The 22,533-nt window shown below is 45.6% G+C and overlaps 1 protein-coding gene across 1 annotated transcript in view; it reads right to left on the bottom strand.

Moving 5' to 3' along the window:
- Positions 1 to 851: 851 nt before the first annotated feature.
- The window catches only part of LOC138675546 (lymphocyte cytosolic protein 2-like), a 456,995-nt gene continuing 435,313 nt past the window's right edge, over positions 852 to 22,533 (bottom strand). The window contains exon 7 of the mRNA XM_069763882.1: positions 852 to 2,007. Within this exon, the coding sequence (XP_069619983.1) occupies positions 1,879 to 2,007 (129 nt within the window). The 3' untranslated portion in view covers positions 852 to 1,878. The remainder of the gene's footprint in view (positions 2,008 to 22,533) is intronic.

Genomic DNA, 22,533 nt, shown 5'->3' with positions numbered 1-22,533 from the left:
AATACCAAGATAGGTTATTACACTTGGAGCTATTTAGTTTGGAAAAACGAAGACTAAGGGGTGATCTTATGTTAATGTATAAATATATGAGGGGACAGTACAAAGACCTTTCTGATGATCTTTTTAATCATAGACCTGAAACCGGGACAAGGGGGCATCCTCTACGTTTGGAGGAAAAAAGTTTTAAGCATAATAACAGACGCGGATTCTTTACTGTAAGAGCAGTGAGACTATGGAACTCTCTGCCGTATGATGTTGTAATGAGTGCTTCATTACTAAAATTTAAGAGGGGACTGGATACATTTCTGGAAAAGTATAATGTTACAGGGTATATACACTAGATTCCTTGATAGGGTGTTGATCCAGGGAACTAGTCTGATTGCTGTATGTGGAGTCGGGAAGGAATTTTTTTCCCCAAGGTGGAGCTTACTCTTTGCCACATGGTTTTTTTTTGCCTTCCTCTGGATCAACATGTTAGGGCATGTTAGGTTAGGCTATGGGTTGAACTAGATGGACTTATAGTCTTCCTTCAACCTTAATAACTATGTAACTATGTAACTTATACGCAGTAAGATATTACATGATTGCAGGGAGGTTTTTGCAATAAATACTACAGTAGGCAGATTCCTTTTTATGATTCTTCTGTTTAGCTTTCAATGGCTGATTATGAAAAGTCATGATTCTTTGTTCTTCATAGTGGCAGCATTTTCTTTTATAAAAGAAAAATTCTTCAGACATTTCCTCCACAGGAATGCGCTGTAGGAAAAGTCTATGGGAGTTGTTAGAAAAGAAGAGCAAAAGAAAAGTGTTCAGCAAAAAACAGAATACAGAGAGAGACATGCTGCCAATGCATTCATTTAAATTAAGCAATTTAATGTTCACTGCCATACAAAATCATTGCTTCTGCTCACTACATATTACTGCATCTATATAAAAATTTGATTAATATCCCATGTGCTTGCTAAATATCTGAATGAACAAAATAATAATGCTAACTGGTAGCTGATGATGTTTAGAGAGCATCTGTTTCCATGTATTTTAAATCAATGTCTTAGATTTGAAAAGGCTGAGTTACTGTACTTTCTTAAAATCTTTGTTAGAATGTATAGTATTCAGATATTAAAATGAGTATTTTATGAGTCCAGCTATAAAATAAGAGCACTTATAAGTCCAAGTGTGTGCAGTCTCGTCCTACCGTGCAGGACTGACAATTGCTACTTATACCCAGCAGTGTAAGAGTACAATATTAAAAAGGTTCTGAAAAAAACAAACTTAGAAATTGCTTCTTAAAAATTGTAATATACTTATGTTTCTTAGCAAGATTTGTCATGCACACAATACATTTAATTCACTCTCAGAATGCGGTTATCAATAGTACACAAACACGGATTAATGTGGTTGTCCAACTGAAAACATATCTTTAGTTGTGCTCACATAAATATATACAACTTAATAATATACTCAATTATCAAAACTGAGTCAATTTTCAGAAATTTGCAACAATCCTACATCCTGGCAACTCATCTTCCGTTTTGTGCCTCACATTTGAGAGTTTTCTGTGCAAATACATCATTAGTGCGGTGTGCTATGGTAGCTGGTTGACTGTCTCTTATCAACAGCTAATAAAGACCCTTTCTCTATTACAGCCAATGCAAAGAAAGAAGGGCCTTCTGGTTTATTTCATTAGCTAACTCATTCACAAATAACACTGATGATGTGACGACATAAGACACTTTTACAACATTAACATTGAGCTACCAGGAGCCAGGCTCATTACTAATATCTGAAGATAAAAGTTTATTATTATGTATTTACATGAGAAAAATTAAAAATATGTACTTTAAACTTGATACCATTTTTGAAGGGATACAGAACATTTTAATTAAATCTCCTGTCAGCAATACATAAGAGCTTGCAGTGTTGTCTTGAGCCTCGGTCTTTCCCATCAATAAGAAGGAGAGGAGTTCGGCTGAAGTAGTCAATTATTTCCGAGACAGAGTCAAAAGTCTATAAAGGAAAAGCAAAAAACAAAACAGAAGTAAGTTAGTTTTTATTATTTTAATTACAGTCCATATGTTTTCTGTTACAATATACTGTATTTATCTATCACCAATTGGACCCAATAGGTTCCAGATCAGATAAGTGACCAGATATTCTGGATTCTCAGAAAGTCATAGAAAAATATTAAAAACCTTTTTACATGCGAAGAGTATGCACAGGTATCCAGAGATATCCTATCAATACTTGCAAATCTTAAAGGGGTTATCCACTACTAGGACTATGCCTTCTCATTCCACATGTTTCGCCTCAATAAAATAAAAACACTTACAGTCACCTCCTGTTTTGAAACTGTTCCAGCGGAGGAGGAAGTGGGAGCTGCAACTGGTCGCTCACTTCCGCTTGATAATTTATACTGTATGTCTGAAGGAGGAGACAGTGATGCCAGCGATGACTGGATGCTGGGCTCATGTGTCAAAACAACATCATGTGAGCCCCAGTAAGGTGAGTGCCAACACGGCTGGATCGGTGCTGGCACAGGAGGAGGGTAGAAGTGTTTTTATCTTATAGGAGACAAACTTAGGGTCTGCAAAGGGGTTGTCCTAGTAGTGGACAACTGCTTTAAAGAGGACCTTTCACCAGGTCAAAAGTTTCAAGCTTTTCCTCTGATTCTATCACCACTGCTCCCGAGTATTTTGTTTTAGTATTTTTTTTTGAATCCGCCAAATGGTTCCAGAGATAAGGGCCTATTTAAATTGACTGGTGCTGGCAGCTAATAATCTTTCTTGGGTTATTGTGGCACTGGCAGTGATCATACAGAGGTATATACAGTATATATTCTATGTGTTCATCACCAACAAACTCTCCTTCCTTGGCCTCACTGAAACCTGGCTCACCCCCTCTGACTCGGCCTCTCCAGCTGCGCTCTCCTATGGCGGATTCCACCTCTCTCACACCCCTCGCCCCAGCAACAAACGTGGTGGAGTTGGCTTGCTCCTGTCCGAAACCTGCTCCTTCAATCCTATCCCACTACCACCCTCGTTTGAGGTGCACTCTCTCCGCATCTATTCCCCCTCCAACCTCCAGCTGGCTGTCATCTACCGCCCCCAGAACTAGCCATCCCCACCTTTCTCGACCACTTCACCACCTGGCTACTTCAATTCCTCTCTGTTGACATCCTCACTATCATCATGGGTGATTTAATATCCCCATTGACACTTCCACGTCAGCTGCCTCTAAACTTTTTTCACTGACTGCCTCCTTTGGCCTCACTCAATGGTACTCTGAGGCCACTCACAAAGATGGCCACACGCTGGACCTCATCTTCACCCACCTCTGCTCCCTTACTAATCTCATTAACACACCCCTCCCCCTGTCTGACCACAACCTACTGACATTCTCTTCCCTCTCCTCTCCTAAAGTGCAACCCCCACTCACACAAATTCCCTCGCAGAAATCTCAAACATCTCAACTTACAATCACTCTCTGAGTCCCTTCTCCTTCTTACCTCCCTTCATGACACAGATGCTGCTGCCACTTTTTATAACACCACAATAACAGCAACACTCAAATTGGCCGCCCCGCTCATGCATAGCAAAACTCGTACACTCAACAGGCAGCCCTGGCTGACCAGCCTGACCAAAGAATTGAGACGGGCTTCCAGGATCGCTGAGCGGAGATAGAAGCAATCCCGCTCTGCCGACCACTTCACTGCATACATGCAGTCCCTCGCCAGCTTCAAGTCTGCGCTCACGGCTGCAAAACAAACTTACATCTCATCTCTCATATCCTCCCTGTCTCACAACCCTAAATAGCTTTTCAACACTTTCAATTCTCTACTCCGTCCCTCAGCACCTCCTCCCTCCCCCCTCATTTCTGCTGAAGACGTCATCTCTTTCTTTAAACAGAAGATCGATATGATCAGAGAAAGCTTTGGCTCACAGCCCCTCTTAGCTGCTCAACCCTGCTCCTCCAAAAACAGCTTCTCCACCATGACAGAAGATCAGCTCTCCACCCTCCAGTCAAGATCACACCTCACCACCTGCACGCTCGACCCACTCCTGTCCCACCTCATCCCTAACCTTTCACGGTCTTCATCCCAACCCTAACGCACCTCTTCAACCTCTCACTCACAACAGGTGTCTTCCCCTTATCCTTCAAGCATGCCAAGATCACACCCATCCTCAAAAAGCCCTCCCTCGACCCATCCTGTGTCTAGCTATCGCCCGATATCTCTTCTCCCTTATGCCTCCAAATTACATAGTTATTGAGGCCGAAGGAAGACTATAAGTCCATCTAGTTCAACCCATAGCCTAACCTAACATGCCCTAACATGTTGATCCAGAGGAAGGCAAAAAAAACCCATGTGGCAAAGAGTAAGCTCCACATTGGGGAAAAAAATTCCTTCCCGACTCCACATACTGCAATCAGACTAGTTCCCTGGATCAACGCCAAACAAGGAATCTAGTGTATATACCCTGTAACATTATACTTTTCCAGAAATGTATCCAGTCCCCTCTTAAATTTAAGTAATGAATCACTCATTACAACATCATATGGCAGAGAGTTCCATAGTCTCACTGCTCTTACAGTAAAGAATCCACGTCTGTTATTATGCTTAAACCTTTTTTCCTCCAAACGCAGAGGATGCCCCCTTGTCCCTGTTTCAGGTCTATGATTAAAAAGATCATCAGAAAGGTCTTTGTACTGTCCCCTCATATATTTATACATTAAAATAAGATCACCCCTTAGTCTTCGTTTTTCCAAACTAAATAGCCCCAAGTGTAATAACCTATCTTGGTATTGCAGACCCCCCAGTCCTCTAATAACCTTGATCGCTCTTCTCTGCACCCGCTCTAGTTCAGCTATGTCTTTCTTATACACCGGAGACCAGTGCACATTGCTGGAGCAACACGTCCATCTTGAACTGTCCTCCCACCTCTCTTCCTGCTCCCTCTTTGATTGGTTACAATCTGACTTCCGTTCCCATCACTCAACTGAAACTGCCCTAACTAAAGTCACCAATGACCTACTAACTGCCAGGAGCAAGCGACACTACTCTGTCCTCCTTCTCCTGGACCTGTCTTCTGCCTTCGACACTGTGGACCACTCCCATCTGCTACAAATCCTCTCATCTCTTGGCATCACAGACTTGGCCCTTTCCTGGATCTCGTCATATCTGACAGACCGAACATTCAGTGTCTCCTTCCCCCACACCACCTCCTCACCTCGCCCCTTATCAGTCGGTGTTCCTCAAGGCTCTGTTCTAGGACCCCTACTCTTCTCCATCTACACTTTTGGCCTGGGACAGCTCATAGAATCCCACGGTATGCAGTACCACCTCTACGCTGATGACACGCAGATCTACCTATCCGGACCTGACCTCACCTCCTTACTTACCAAAATCCCACACTGTCTGTCTGCTATCTCGGCCTTCTTTTCCGCTTGCTTTCTACAACTAAACATAGACAAAACAGAATTCATCATCTTTTCCCCATCTCACTCTACCCCTTCAACAGACCTATCCATCAATGTCAATGGCTACTCACTTTCCCCAGTCCCACACGCCCGATGCCTCGGGGTGATCCTCGACTCTGCCCTCTCTTTCAAGCCAAATATCCAAGCCCTTGCCTCCTCCTGTCAACTCAAGCGCAAAAATATTTCCCGGATCCGTGCTTTCCTTGACCGCGACACCACAAAAACGGTAGTGCATGCCCTTATCATCTCCCGCCTCGACTACTGCAACCTCCTACTCTCTGGACTCCCCTCTAGCACTCTGGCACCACTCCAATCCATCCTACACTCTGCTGCCCGACTAATCTACCTGTCTCCCTGCTATTCCCCAGCCTCTCCCCTATGTCAAGCCCTTCACTGGCTTCCTATCGCCCAGAGACTCCAATTCAAAACCCTCACAATGACATACAAAGCCATCCACAACCTGTCTCCTCCATACATCTGTGACATGGTCTCCCGGTACCTACCTACACGCAACCTCCGATCCTCTCAAGAACTCCTTCTCTACTCCCTCTCATCTCTTCTTCCCACAACCGCATCCAAGACTTCTCCCGTGCTTCCCCCATACTCTGGAACTCTCTACCCCAACACATCAGACTCTCGCTTACCATAGAAACCTTCAAAAAGAACCTGAAGACACACCTCTTTTGACAAGCCTACAACCTGCAGTGATCCTGAACTTACTGAACTGCCGCACAACCTGCCCTACCCTCTCCTAGTGTTTCATCACCCATCCCCTGCAGACTGTGAACCCTCGCGGGCAGGGTCCTCCCTCCTTATGTACCCGTGTGCCTTGTTATCTGCTCATGTTTAATGTATTTGTCTATATTTGCCCATATTCACATGGAAAGCGCCATGGAATAAATGACGCTATAAAAATGTATAATAATAATGTGATGAAATTGGTTGTGTATATACAATGCGATAAATGAGTTTTGCAATAATCGGCTTAGTAGTGGAAACAGACACGGCCTCCTCTGCTAATCAACTGTCAATTACATAATTTTCCTAATAATAGGGGGCAGCAGAAGGCTGTTCATGACAAAAAGGAAACAACAGATTGGATCTGCGACATCTCCCATGGCTGAGATTTTTGACAATCTGGTATCATTGTAATCGCATCGACCCAGAGGATAAAGTCCTCTTATCACTAATACTGCATGAAATGATGTAAAACATAAATAAAACCAATTCTTAACCTGTTAATTTATTCATTCTGTCTCCCAAAGATCACAGTAAGGCCGGCGTCACACTAGAGAATTTTACGGACGTATTAGAGGTGCAAAAACAACGCATTGCACACGGACCAATGATTCTCTTTTATTTTACAGATATAGAAAATTGCAGCATGCTGCGTTTGTCAGCGTATTCTGCAAAAAATCACCAATGAAAGTCTATGGGTAAGAGAAAAATACAGATTACACATGGACCATGCGTGTGACTTGCGAGAAATACGCAGCGGTGTTCTATAGAAAAAACAGTAACTGGGGAATGAATGGAATGCAGGGGAACGTAGCATCGTAGACTTGCGGAGATGCGCCCCCCTGCTGACATAAACTCATGTGAACTCCAACAAGGGGATTTTTCTGAATATTTTCTCATGCTAGAGTTCATATGAGTTTATGCCAGCATGGGGTGCATCATCGTAAGTCTACGATGCTACGTTCCCCTGCATTCCATTCATTCCCCAGTTTTTACAACCAGGAGCAACAGTTGCATTAGCAGGCTACTGGTTGTTAATTTATTTAACCCCTTCAGATGGATTTACAGCATGGGACATGACTGAACGCCGAAGAGGTATGGGATATTATTGCTCTTTTATGTTTTTTTTTACAGAACGAGGATCTTCAGGTGGATTAAGCGTACAATAAAGATTTTCAAACACCATGTGTATTTATTTCATTAAAATACTTTATTCTTAATGTGTGTGTATTATTAACCCTTTACTACTATTGGATTAAAAAACACCTAGAGCCACCAAATTTTGCACACAGACACTTCTAACATTAGTAGTGACTAGTGTTGAGCATTCCGATACCGCAAGTATAGGGTATCGGACGATATTTGCGGTACCGGAATTCCGATACTGAGTTCCGATACTTTTAGTATATCAGATACCGGAATCGGAAGTTCCCATAATGCAAAGTCCCGGTTTTATTTAATTCAGCCAATGAGGAATGAATAGACGTGTGGGCACAGCCTGTTCTGCATAGTAGGCATTGAACTACAGGCATAGCTGTGATTGGCTGCTGAAATGATGTCACGATGCCCTATAAACGTCACCGCCGCCATTTTGGGTTCACTCTGCTGTGAATTCAGTTAGGGACAGGACGCTGTGTTCTGACTAAGGGCCAGTTTTGAGATAGCGATTTGCTTCATAGTGCTTTACCCAGGCTAATTTAGCAACCGCTGTGTGAGAACCTTGCTTTTGCCTTGCAGCACAGTTCACAGCTGTCTGCAAGGTCTGTGTGTGTGAGTACAGCTCACTCTGTAGTCTGTCACACAGCCACAGCCGGTTGTGGTCAGCTCAGGGTGCGTCACTGCCTCATGCTGCTGAATGCTGTTGTCCTTTATTGCATTTAGTGCAGCCTGCTGCACATTTTTTCAAATTTATCCAATTAGTGGCTTTCCATCCGTATCCTGCTAGATTGTGGTAAAACACTATATAGGATTAGATAGAGGAGCTTTTCTTGGCCTTGCAGCGCCGTTCTCGGCTGTCTGCATGGTCTGTGTGTGTGTGCAGCTCGCTCTGTAGTTTGTTCTGCTGCCACAGCCAGTGGTAGTCAGATCGGGGTGCGTCACTGCCTCATACTGCTGAATCCATTGTGCTTTATTGCAATTAGTGCAGCCTGCTGCACATTTTTTCAAATTTATCCTATTAGTTGCTTTACATCCGTATCCTGCTAGATTGTGGAAAAACACTATATAGGATTAGATAGAGGAGCTTTTATTGGCCTTGCAGCGCCGTTCACGGCTGTCTGCACTGTCTGTGTGAATGCAGCTCACTCTGTAGTGTCTGTTCTGCGAAACAAACCAAAAGTTTATAAAGTTCACCAAACACTCCACTTTACAGTTGTGTAGGCCACATTAGCTCATATTAAAGTGTAGTCCACACTTCATAAAATTAGTGTTTCTTATACCTGTTAGCAGCTGTTCAGGAATAAGCACACTAAGCCCTTACTACTTTTCTGCCTATCTTTATTAGTCTACCAAGATGAAGAAGGCAGGGAATAAGGCACGTGGTCATGGGCGTGGAGCAGGGTGAGGACGTGGGGATTCTGTGCCTGCTGCGGGCACCGGTGACTCATCATCCCCCAGTTTTAGCAGGGAACAGACCTTCATGCGCAGCTTTGCAGGAGCTCACCGTACCCCGCTGCTGCGGGACGAACAAATTGAAGCCGTTGTCGAATGGGTGGCAGCTAACGCATCGACTTCAATTAGTGCTACATCCTCTCAGGCACAGAGCACTGAAGAGCAACCATCTGTTTCTTCACCACCTGCCAAATTGCCAAGGCAGTCAGAGAGCCCAGGACAGGAGCCATCTCTACGTCTGTTCTCTGAATCTCTTGGCTTGGAAAGAGGGGGCCAGCCAGGCAGCATTCCAGAAATGGAAGAAGTAGTATGCAGTGATGCCCAACAGCTTTGTCTCTCTGAATCTGAAGAGGTGGGTGGGCCAGTGCCTCCGGTCAGCACACCTCAGTACGCATCTGATCATGAGACTCAGGTGCCACTTTCTGGTGCGTACTGTGCTGCCGAGACAACCCAGGTGAAGCAGTTGGTGGAAGAGGGTAGCGTAAATGATGAGGTCCTTGACTCATCATGGCGTGAGGTACAGGAAGGTGGTGGGAGGAGCTCTGAGGAAGAGATTCCCCGAACGGCCCAAAGAGGGAGAGGGAGGGGGAAGACTGCGATGCCTGTAGCCTCCACTTCGGCACCCATTAGGAGCATGCCTCTTCCGAAAGCCAAAGCGGGTGCTCCCAAGACTTGCAGTGCCTGGTCCTTTTTTGACACAGTTGCAGCTGACACTTGCTTAGTCAAATGCAAGCTGTGTCATCAGAAAATCAAACGAGGAAAAAGTGTCAGCAACCTCAATACCACAAATATGTGGAAACATGTGCGGACCAAGCACGCGGTGGAGTTCCAAAAACACACTGAAGACCTAGGCCAACCTACAGCGGCACCTACCACCGCTTCAGCTCGTGTTGGAGCCTCCAGTTCACACAGCTGGTTCGGCTTCCTCACAGGTTCGCCATGGAAGAACCTATGGCACCGTTGTCCAGAGACCCAGTGTAATTCCACCCACAGCACCACGTTCCCAGTCATCCTCACACTCCCAGCCCAGTCTACAGCCATCGGTAGCACAGGCATAGGAGAAAAGGCGGCCATTCTCGGCAAACCAACCATGAGCACAGGCTCTGAATGCTGGCATTGCAAAACTACTGTCCCTTGAAATGCTGTCATTCAGGCTGGTGGAGACTGACAGCTTCCGTAACTTGATGGCATTGGCAGTCACACAATACAATGTGCCCAGCTGCTTTTATTTCAGCAGGCAAGCCGTCCCTGCCCTCCAAAAGCATGTGGAGGGAAACATTAAACATGCATTACTAAACGCCGTCAGTAGCAAGGTCCACCTCACCATCGATGCGTGGACCAGTCACCATGGACAGGGACGATACCTTTCCCTCACTGCCCATTGGGTTAATGTTGTGGAGCCGGGTACAGATAGTGAGAGTGGCGCTCTACGTGTTCTGCCAACTCCAAGGATTATGAACAAAGTAATGGGCCAAATATTAAGAAAATAAAGAATGCTGAATAACATAAAAAATGAAAAATTACCTACTCCCTACAAAATAGGGCAAAGTAAATAAATTAAAATATATATAAAAAACGCTATGTAGAAAGTAAATGGCAGACCATTCGGTACACTGATACAACAAAGAACCCTATGTATGGAAATTAACAAATATGCACCTTACATATGGAAGGTAAAAAAATATTTATACTTTTTTTTTTTTTCAAATAATTTTTATTGGGAATTATAACTTTTTAACCAGGTAGGAAAAGCTAGGGAGGGACGGAGGGGAAGGGTGGGATATGGAGGTAGGGGAGAACAAGCCCCTATAGCAATAGGGGAGACAGGCGAACATATAGTAGATTAGTATAAACATAATAGCTTAAAATGATGTACGTAGTAGGCTATAAAATAGCATAAGTAAAGTTTTGTGGAGATTCGCTAAGTACATGAGTAATGCTTTGTACAGATTCGCTAAATAAACATTTGAAGGAAGGCTATAAAAATGGCATAAGTAATGCTTTGTGTAGATTCGCTAAGTAAACATCTAGTAGTAGAATATGAATGCCCGTCATGAACTTCAAGCTTGATGTATGGTAGCTTGTCATGTACGGGAACACCCTTGGGTGATCCTGTGACTATGTGGGCTACAAAAAGTCTGGTTCAATATCAAGGCTAATTATTGGGAAGAAATATAGATAAATGTTATTATGTATAAGGCGGAACTGCAAATCAAGTAGGACCATTGGAGGCTCTAGAAGAAATCAGACCATGTCGCTGCAGAAAGATCGTACCCTCCTCCGGTGTTGCAATATGTACAGTTCCGGACAAGAATTTCACCAGTAGAGTGGAGGAAGGCGACCAAGAATAAGCAAAATGGGACCTCCGGAGCTCCCGAGTGACGGATGAAAAATCTCGTCGCTTTTTCAAAGTGTCTTTAGACAAGTCTCTGAAGAATGTTAGGTGGCCATATGAGGAGAGCAAAAAGCTTTTTTCGGAGGAGAGGTCAAACAGTTTACCCCTAACCCAGGCTGGGAAAAAGGAGACAATAATGTCTCTTGGCACATCTGATGGGAGGGACATAGGTCTTTTGATTCGGTGGACTCTTTCTATGATGTTGGGTTCGCTGACTTCGGGAAAGAATCTAGAGAACATTTTGTAAATATAGTTTTTCAAGTGAGGGGGCTTAACGGACTCTGGGACACCTCTAATTTTCATGTTGTTTCTACGTCTATGATCTTCGAGAGTCGCCAAGTTACATTTAAGTGAGCCTATGTCTCTTTGCAGACTTTCTAGTAGGGCTGAGGACATAGGAGGGGTAGGAAAAAGATCCAAATGGGGTATATCACATCCCCCAGGGGAAAAATCCTCCATGCTGTTCTCTGAAGAGTGTACAGAGGGTTCGTATGAATCGTGTGTTAGTGGAGAGTGATCGCAGAGGGAAGATCTTGAGGAAGATAAGGACGAGGAGGAATCTAGACTTTCCGCAATGGATGTCAACGCGTCTTCTATGTATGACTCTGATGCTATGTCAGTACAAGATGATCCAGTGTTTGGCGGATTAAAAGAGAGTGAGAATATTTCCTCCATTTTCCTGTTAAGACTGTCACAGAATTTCCTCATCAGGTTGTCTATGATTAATTCAGTGGGAAGTCCCAGTGTAGCTCTCAATTCCTCTGTATCAGGGGGAGGGTGTGATGATTCTGTGGTGGAATTCTCACCCCCCTGGTTGGAACAGACAGTTGGGCTCTGTGATTGTGCATTTTGTGAGTGAATACTTGGTTGTGGTGTACCTTCCGGTCTGGCAGGCCATATATTTGAGCTGTTATCTTTAATCTCCTCTGTCATCTGGGGACTGGAATGGGGCACAAACTCTGGGGCATCCGGTGAGAGTGCAGGAGCCTCATATCTTAATGGACAGCTGGCTGCCTGCTTTCTCATGTATCTATTGGCATCACCGCCACAAGCCGTGGGCGGAGTTGTGGGCGGAGTCTCATCTGCCCTCCTGCTCCCCTGTCCCGCCCTCATATGAAGAGTCGCGGTTTCCACCTTACTCCCGGCGGACTTACCGGCTTGATAAGGAGGAGCGGAGGATCTCGGACCTGGAGCCGCTTGCTGTGTGAGTCCACCCGGTGTCTTTGTTGCAGCTGAGTCCGGGTTCTCCTCTCCGGGAGAGGGGCCGTCATTTGTTGTGGGCGGAGCTGTGGGCGGGGTTCCTTCCTCTTCTCTGCTCCCTGTCTCCGCCGGCATAGATAGAGCTGCGGCTATTATATCGGAGGCTGCAGCGTTCTGGGGGGCTGGAGCAGAGGATCCCCGGGATTTTAGAGCGGGAGCCGTCTGTGGTTTTAGCTCACCTTGTGATGCTCCTGCGTCCGGGTCTGCACTGCGTCCTCCGGGAGCGATGCTGCCGCGAGCTGTGGGCGGTGCGGTGGGGGGGCTTCAGCCCCTCTCCTGCTTCCCGGCTTTGCCGTTACAAGCCGGGCTGCGGCTATGACTTTCGTGCCGGAGGTCACGCCGGCTTGTACCGGGGGTCCCGGAGACTTCAGAGCGGGAGCCGCTTGTGGCAGGAGCTTACCCAGCGCTTTCCTTGCAGCCGGGTCTGGGTTCTTTGTTTTGAAAGCGGAGCTGCTTTGGGCTGTGGGCGGGGTCTTGGGCGGGGATATCACTCCTCTCCTGCTTCTCGGCCTCGCCGACTCAGGCGAGGCCGCGGCTTTGGGCCTACCTGCGGCAGTAGCTCTGATTCCAGCGGGGATGCCGGTGGGACCCGCAGCTTTCAATGCGGGAGTAGCTGTGGATGTGTGCTTGGCCGGGAGTCCTCCTGAGGACGAATCTGGTCTGGGGCTTGATAGCACCGATGAGTGCAGCCTCTGATACTTCAGCTTGTGCTGGCCTACAGCAAGGCCACGGCTGGGGACCACTTGTCCCTGGATTACTTGTGCCTTCTTTAAAGCCGTATTTTTCATTGTGTCCAAGTCCTGAACACTTTAAATAAAGTCTTAAACACTTTCTTCCCAGAAAAGTAAGCAAAATTACCGCTTATAATAGGGTTTTAACAGGAGCTCCTGTGACACAGGTCTGCTCCCAAACCCTAGCAAGCCACGCCCCCATATTTATACATCTTAACCAAATTAAAGGAACAAGATAAAACCATAATAGAATATAAAAATGCCTTTATTAAAAGTATAATGGGCAAAATGGCACATACAATAGTGTGCCTGTACCTGGAGGTAAGTATAGACTATATGCTAAAAAAAAGTATATATACATAAGCATATTAGGATATATAAGTAAAAATACACTAGCAGCAATAAAATGGACACAGAAAAGGCCAGGTATGTATACAGAAAAAATGACTAAAATGAATTTGCTCGAACCACGGGGCACACAGAAGTGCATCAGGAGGTATATACAGTGAGGCAAAAAAGTATTTAGTCAGTCAGCAATAGTGCAAGTTCCACCACTTAAAAAGATGAGAGGCATCTGTAATTTACATCATAGGTAGACCTCAACTATGGGAGGCAAACTGAGAAAAAAAAATCCAGAAAATCACATTGTCTGTTTTTTTAACATTTTATTTGCATATTATGGTGGAAAATAAGTATTTGGTCAGAAACAAACAATCAAGATTTCTGGCTCTCACAGACCTGTAACTTCTTCTTTAAGAATCTCCTCTTTCCTCCACTCATTACCTGTAGTAATGGCACCTGTTTAAAATTGTTATCAGTATAAAAAGACACCTGTGCACACCCTCAAACAGTCTGACTCCAAACTCCACTATGGTGAAGACCAAAGAGCTGTCAAAGGACACCAGAAACAAAATTGTAGCCCTGCACCAGGCTGGGAAGACTGAATCTGCAATAGCCAACCAGCTGGGAGTGAAGAAATCAACAGTGGGAGCAATAATTAGAAAATGGAAGACATATAAGACCACTGATAATCTCCCTCGATCTGGAGCTCCACGCAAAATCCCACCCCGTGGGGTCAGAATGATCACAAGAACGGTGAGCAAAAAATCCCAGAACCACGCGGGGGGACCTAGTGAATGAACTGCAGAGAGCTGGGACCAATGTAACAAGGCCTACCATAAGTAACACACTACGCCACCATGGACTCAGATCCTGCAGTGCCAGACGTGTCCCACTGCTTAAGCCAGTACATGTCCGGGCCCGTCTGAAGTTTGCTAGAGAGCATTTGGATGATCCAGAGGAGTTTTGGGAGAATGTCCTATGGTCTGATGAAACCAAAATGGAACTGTTTGGTAGAAACACAACTTGTCGTGTTTGGAGGAAAAAGAATACTGAGTTGCATCCATCAAACACCATACCTACTGTAAAGCATGGTGGTGGAAACATCATGCTTTGGGGCTGTTTCTCTGCAAAGGGGCCAGGACGACTGATCCGGGTACATGAAAGAATGAATGGGGCCATGTATCGTGAGATTTTGAGTGCAAACCTCCTTCCATCAGCAAGGGCATTGAAGATGAAACGTGGCTGGGCCTTTCAACATGACAATGATCCAAAGCACACCGCCAGGGCAACGAAGGAGTGGCTTCGTAAGAAGCATTTCAAGGTCCTGGAGTGGCCTAGCCAGTCTGCAGATCTCAACACTATAGAAAACCTTTGGAGGGAGTTGAAAGTCCATGTTGCCAAGCGAAAAGCCAAAAACATCACTGCTCTAGAGGAGATCTGCATGGAGGAATGGGCCAACATACCAACAACAGTGTGTGGCAACCTTGTGAAGACTTACAGAAAACGTTTGACCTCTGTCATTGCCAACAAAGGATATATTACAAAGTATTGAGATGAAATTTTGTTTCTGACCAAATACTTATTTTCCACCATAATATGCAAATAAAATGTTAAAAAAACAGACAATGTGATTTTCTGGATTTTTTTTTCTCAGTTTGTCTCCCATAGTTGAGGTCTACCTATGATGTAAATTACAGACGCCTCTCATCTTTTTAAGTGGTGGAACTTGCACTATTGCTGACTGACTAAATACTTTTTTGCCCCACTGTATAAAGTGCAACAAACTATACAAAAATATATATGAAACTGCAAAAAAAGTGCATGTAATAAAATAGTAAAAAAAGGAAAATGAGAGTGCAAAGAGTGCAAATAAAGTGCACTAGTGCGGAAACAACTATGTGTGAAGCATATTTAAGGCAAAAATATATCAAAAATGTAAATAGCAGTATATGCGCCAAGAAAAAATAGTGCTAATATATGTGAACTATATGAATGGTAATATTTATACCAGAACACATATAATGAGCTCCAGGTTCGATCAGCAAGAGTAAATGAGGTATATACCTTATCCTTTAAGTGGTCCGATCCTCCAGGTACAGCGCACCCCGACGCGCGTTTCGGACTTAATGCTTCATCAGGGGGTGATGTATAGGAGGAACCGGAGATCTATTTATACATGTGTCAATAATGCCGATGAACGGGGCAGAGGCATGACGGCGCATGCGCCACCAGGAGGACCCGGAAGAGTGCAGCGCCCGTGTCACGCGACCCGGCAGTAACAAGGCTGCCATGGTAACAAAGACGCAAGATGCACAGCCAGCGGGACACAAGCGACGCATGCGCACAATGACGGCACCCAGACATGGGCGGACTCAGAAGGAAGGGAAGAGGTGGTAACTAGGTATAATATATGCCTGCATATGGACAACGTGAAGTAAGCAGCAGAGTGGGGACATGGTTGTAAGTGTACATGGATGCGAAAACAATGTAGGTGCAAATGATGGAAAAAGGAGGGGCGGTGATAATCACAGCACACAGAAAAAGAGTGATATAAAAAAACGAGTGGAAAAGGAAATAAAAATAAATAAGTGATGAATAAATAATAAGAGGGACAAAGAAAATAGTGCTAAAAGCATATATACAGTGGGGCAAAAAAGTATTTAGTCAGTCAGCAATAGTGCAAGTTCCACCACTTAAAAATATGAGAGGCGTCTGTAATTTACATCATAGGTAGACCTCAACTATGGTAGACAAACTGAGAAAAAAAAATCCAGAAAATCACATTGTCTGTTTTTTAACATTTTATTTGCATATTATGGTGGAAAATAAGTATTTGGTCAGAAACAAAATTTCATCTCAATACTTTGTAATATATCCTTTGTTGGCAATGACAGAGGTCAAACATTTTCTGTAAGTCTTCACAAGGTTGCCACACACTGTTGTTGGTATGTTGGCCCAATCCTCCATGCAGATCTCCTCTAGAGCAGTGATGTTTTTGGCTTTTCGCTTGGCAACACGGACTTTCAACTCCCTCCAAAGGTTTTCTATAGGGTTGAGATCTGGAGACTGGCTAGGCCACTCCAGGACCTTGAAATGCTTCTTACAAAGCCACTCCTTCGTTGCCCTGGCGGTGTGCTTTGGATCATTGTCATGTTGAAAGACCCAGCCACGTTTCATCTTCAATGCCCTTGCTGATGGAAGGAGGTTTGCACTCAAAATCTCACGATACATGGCCCCATTCATTCTTTCATGTACCCGGATCAGTCGTCCTGGCCCCTTTGCAGAGAAACAGCCCCAAAGCATGATGTTTCCACCACCATGCTTTACAGTAGGTATGGTGTTTGATGGATGCAACTCAGTATTCTTTTTCCTCCAAACACGACAAGTTATGTTTCTACCAAACAGTTCCAGTTTGGTTTCATCAGACCATAGGACATTCTCCCAAAACTCCTCTGGATCATCCAAATACTCTCTAGCAAACTTCAGACGGGCCCGGACATGTACTGGCTTAAGCAGTGGGACACGTTTGGCACTGCAGGATCTGAGTCCATGGTGGCGTAGTGTGTTACTTATGGTAGGCCTTGTTACATTGGTCCCAGCTCTCTGCAGTTCATTCACTAGGTCCCCCCGCGTGGTTCTGGGATTTTTGCTCACCGTTCTTGTGATCATTCTGACCCCACGAGGTGGGATTTTGCATGGAGCCCCAGATCAAGGGAGATTATCAGTGGTCTTGTATGTCTTCCATTTTCTAATTATTGCTCCCACTGTTGATTTCTTCACTCCAAGCTGGTTGGCTATTGCAGATTCAGTCTTCCCAGCCTGATGCAGGGCTACAATTTTGTTTCTGGTGTCCTTTAACAGCTCTTTGGTCTTCACCATAGTGGAGTTTGGAGTCAGACTTTTTGAGGGTGTGCACAGGTGTCTTTTTATACTGATAACAAGTTTAAACAGGTGCCATTACTACAGGTAATGAGTGGAGGAAAGAGGAGACTCTTAAAGAAGAAGTTACAGGTCTGTGAGAGCCAGAAATCTTTATTGTTTGTTTCTGACCAAATACTTATTTTCCACCATAATATGCAAATAAATTGTTAAAAAAACAGACAATGTGATTTTCTGGATTTTTTTTTCTCAGTTTGTCTCCCATAGTTGAGGTCTACCTATGATGTAAATTACAGACGCCTCTCATCTTTTTAAGTGGTGGAACTTGCACTATTGCTGACTGACTAAATACTTTTTTGCCCCACTGTATATAATTAACTACCATGAGTGAACCAATGACATATGGAAGTGAGACATGAAAGCATATAAGCCATATAAAGAACACAAATAAAAATAAATATTCAAACAATCAAAAATCAAAATAAAATAACAAAAGAAGAAAAATAATTAAAATAAATAAGGTCCAATTGTATTCAAAGGAGCTGTCCCGTCCAGAAGGACTAAAAGGCGATAAACACAACATGGATGGTCCAAAATGAGCACCGTCACATCCGATTCAAGAGAAGAGAGGGGGGGGGGGGAGGTTCCAAGAAGAATATTCACAAAAGGTCACCATAAGACATACTAAAAAGAGATAATAGGCTAAAGCCCGGAAGTGAACAGCAAAATGACTGACCATGTTTGAACCCTGAGTCAAAACCAGCAGTTGGAGCACTGTATCATGGGTGACTTGAGGTCCTAAAAAGACCTGCTTTAGAGTGTCCAGAAACCGAGGACCACTCCGCACCACATGATCGTTGTGCTCCCACAGCGGCGTAGCCCACTCCAACACTCTGTCCGACAAGAGAGAGATTATGAATCCCACCTTTGCCCGCTCAGTGGGAAAACGTGCAGCCAGAAGCTCGAAACCCCTACAGGACTTACTGTCCCCTGAGTATCTCTCAGGCAAAGGGAGGTGAGATAGGGTCAGAACAGAGGTGGCAGTGGGTAAAGCTGCTGCAGCCACGCTAGCAGCCTGAACAACTATTGCGGTAACATCCACTGCCGAGGTTGCACGCTCAAGAGACGCCAACCGGCCCTCCAGCAGCTGGATGTACCCCTGCAATCATACCCCTGCAATCGCTGTTCAGCTGCCATTATTTAGCCAGATCCTAGCGCTAATATACTGTTAGGGCTAGCGGAACGCACCGAGTAATAGGTAGATAGCTACAAGGTGCGTTCGCAGCCCGGGATCCACCGAGCAGAGATATCTGCTGCTAAGTAAAGGCGGATGGACTCTGAGCTCACACGTGGTTTAGGCTTTACCCCGTGTGAACTGGTAGCGAACTCTGTTGCCTCACAGAGTCGCGCTGTACACGGAGCTAATGCCCTAACTAGGCTAATTGCCCCCACTGACGCTAGCTGCCTTCCTGAGTGTACAGTCCCAATGCTAACAGCTTCACACCACATAGAACAGAGTGGCACATTCGGGCTCAAAAGCTCATTGCTGCCTTCGAGCGTAGCGAGGTCCAAGGAGGGGGGTAATGTTAGATGTTGAGTTCCCACCTCTGCACAGGGGGAATCTCGAACCATCTCCGCTGCGGTCTTCCATTCTTCTCCAGCCACAGTGGAGTCTGCTCAGTGGAGACATCGGTCCCAGCGCCTAGCTCAGGCTGATGCTGGATGACTGGTTACTACTGCCTTTCCAGGCTCTGCCATTGTAGCCTGTACTGATCAGCGGCGAGCAGATGTCTCTGGGACTAAGTCCTGCTTTTTCCCTTCTCAGCATGCCCAAAGGAAGACCTCTCAGTGGAGGTCTAGGGTCACATTCTCAGGTACTGCAGCAGATCCTATTGGTCCTCTAGGAAGGTCCTGAAGTTGCTCAGTTACTGTAGCACTTCTCATTGGTCCTCTAGGAAGGCCCTGAACTTACTGCAGCTATAAAAGGTTTGCATGGCCGCATGGCCATGCGCTAGTATACACTTGTAAATGTATGTGTGATGATGTGTGAAAGTCGCTCATTAATTATCCCCTCCCTTGTGTATGACTGCTGGCGTAAGGTGGATGATTGCTATCTAGCGCCCGACTTGCTATCAGCACGTGACACACAAAACAGCGTCAAATTGCTGTGACCGCCAGTGCAGCGTTGTGCGCTTTCAAAGCGCTTTCCTTGCCCAAGCCTGGGTGGTTAGTGGCGTCCGCCAGAGAGGCACCGCACGCACTCGCGTGCATTTGAATTTTTATTTCAGTTACACTGACACCCCAGATGCGGTGTCGAGCGCAAGAGGTCTAGTTGTACTCTAATCCCGAGTCTAGGGGTTGAGTTCTGTGACTCCTTGCTTGCGCTCTTTTTTGCAGTACCGCGGCCCTGTGACATAACAGGGTTCACTTTCTTCATACTGGGTGAAGTTAACCCATGTGTGAATCCATATTGTACTGCCATATAGTCCGTCATTACTTAGCAGCAGGTTCCATCTCTGCACGGTAGACAGAGAACTCACCTTACTCTATCTTTCTAATTATTTGGTGCATTCTTCTAGCCCTAACAGGGTGTGGGGGCCATGTATGCCAGGATAGGGGCCATGATTTATATCAGAATGGGGATGGTGGCCATGATGTATACCAGGTTGAGGATGAGGGCCATGTATATCAGGAAGGGGATGGAAGCCATGATGTATACCAGGATGGGGATGAGGGCCATGATGTAAACCAGGATGAGTGCCATGTATAACAGGATGGGGATGGGGACCATGTATACCAAGATGTGGATGGGCCATGTATACCAGGATGGGGACGGGGACCATGTATACCAGAATGAGGATGGGGGCCATGTATAGCAGGATGTGGATGGGGGCCATGTACACCAGGATGGAGAGTCATGTATACCAGGATGGAGACGGGGACCATGTATACCAGAATGTGCATGGGGGCCATGTATACTAGGATAGGGAAGGGGAACAAGTATACCAAGATGGAGATGGGGACTTTGTATACCATGATAGGGGGCCATTTATACCAGGATTTGCATAGGGGCCAAGTATACCATGATAGGGTGCCATGTATACCAGGATGTGGATGTGGATGTAGGCTTTGTATACTTGGATGGGCATGGGCGCCATGTATACTAGGATGGAGATGAGGGCCAAGATGTATACCAGGATGGGCAATGTATACCAGGATGGGGACCATATATACCAGGATGAGGTCATGTATACCAGGATAGGTTGGGGGCCATGTATACCAGGATGGGGGCCATGTATACGAGTATTAGATGGAGACCATGTATACCAGGATAGGGGTCATGATGTATTCCAGGATAGGGGCCATGTATACCAGGATAGAGATGAGGGTCATGATGTATACCAGGATGGGGCTATGTATATAACGATAGAGACAGAGACCATGTCTACCAGGATGGAGATGGGGACATGTATACCAGGTTTGGGATTTGGGATGGAGGCCATGTATACCCGGATGGGGGCCATGATGTATACCAGGATGGAGATGGGTGCATGCATACCAGGATGGGCATGGGGCCATGTATACATAATGGGGATGTGGGTCATGTAAACAGGATGGGGGCCATGTATACCATGATGGGGGAGGGGAATGGGACCGTGTATACCTGGATGTAGATGGGGGCCATGATGTATACCAGGATGGAGATGGGGGCATGTATACCAGGATGGAGATGGGGGCATGTATCTCCGGATGGGGATGGAGGCCATGTATACCAGGATGGGGTGGGAGCCATGTATACCAGAATGGGGACTATGTATATCAGGATAGGAGCCATGATGCTTACCAGGATGGGGAAAGTATCCATGATGTATACCAGGATGGGAGCCATGTATACCAAGATAGGGTTGGGGGCCATGTGTACCAGGAGGGAATGGGGACAATGTATAACAGGATGCAGATGGATGTATACCAGGATGGAGATGGGGACCATGTATACCAGAATGTAGATGGGGCCATGTATACTGGGATAGGGAAGGGGAACAAGTATACGAAGATGGAGATGGGGTCTATGTATACCACCATAGGGGGCCATGTATACAAGGATTTACATAGGGGCCATGTATAATACGATGGGGTGCCATGTGTGCCAGGATGTGGATGTAGGCTTTGTATACCAGGCTGGGCATGAGGGCTATGTATTCCAGGATGGAGATAGGGGTCATGTATACCAGGATTAGGATGGGGACCATGCATAACAGGATGGGGGCCATGCTGTATTCCAAGATGAGGGCCATGTATACCAGGATGGACATGGGGGCCAAGATGTATACCAGGATGGGGTGTGGCCATGTATACCAGGAAGAGGGCCATGTATACCAGTATTAGGATGGAGACCATGTATACCAGGATAGAGGCGATGATGTATACTAGGATGGGGGGCCATGTGTAACAGGAAGGGGATGGGGACAATGATGTATAACAAGAAGGGGATGGTGGCCATCATGTATACCAGGATGAGGATGGGGCCATGTGTTCTAGGATTGGGATGGGAATCATGTATACCAGGAAGGGGACGAGACCATGTATGCCAGGATAGGGACGGGGACCATGTATACCAGGATGGGGATGGGGCCATGTATACCAGGATGGAGATGGGGAATATGTATACCAGGATGGGGGTCATGATGTATTCCAGGATGGGGGGCCATGTATACAAGGATGGAGATGAGGGCCAAGATACCCGGGACCCCTGATGAAGCCACCGTAGTGGCGACACGCGTCGGGTATTTTGCTCTCTTTATGCCTGTCAGTACATTATGGTTATTACACCTGCTGGTTGTTTGGGGAGATGATCTATGTGCATGATCTGCTAAATCTGCCTGTAGGTAGTGAGTTCACTCATAGTGACTCACTCTGGTAGTGTGCTGGTATGTCCTAACTTTGGGACATTCAGGGCTATTGCGCTTGTTTCAATCTGTACTATCTAGGGACTAGAAGTGTGGTAGAGAATAATTTTCATGCTTTATCCATCCGCATTTACCTGAGTGACGTTATTGTGTGTGCACTACCTTGGTTTTTGAGCTTTATTTCAAGTTCATCCAG

Source organism: Ranitomeya imitator, chromosome 4, assembly GCF_032444005.1.
Source record: "Ranitomeya imitator isolate aRanImi1 chromosome 4, aRanImi1.pri, whole genome shotgun sequence".
Lineage (NCBI taxonomy): Eukaryota > Metazoa > Chordata > Amphibia > Anura > Dendrobatidae > Ranitomeya > Ranitomeya imitator.
The sequence above is the reverse complement of the archived record's forward strand: the minus strand, read 5'-3'. Positions and strand labels throughout refer to the sequence as shown.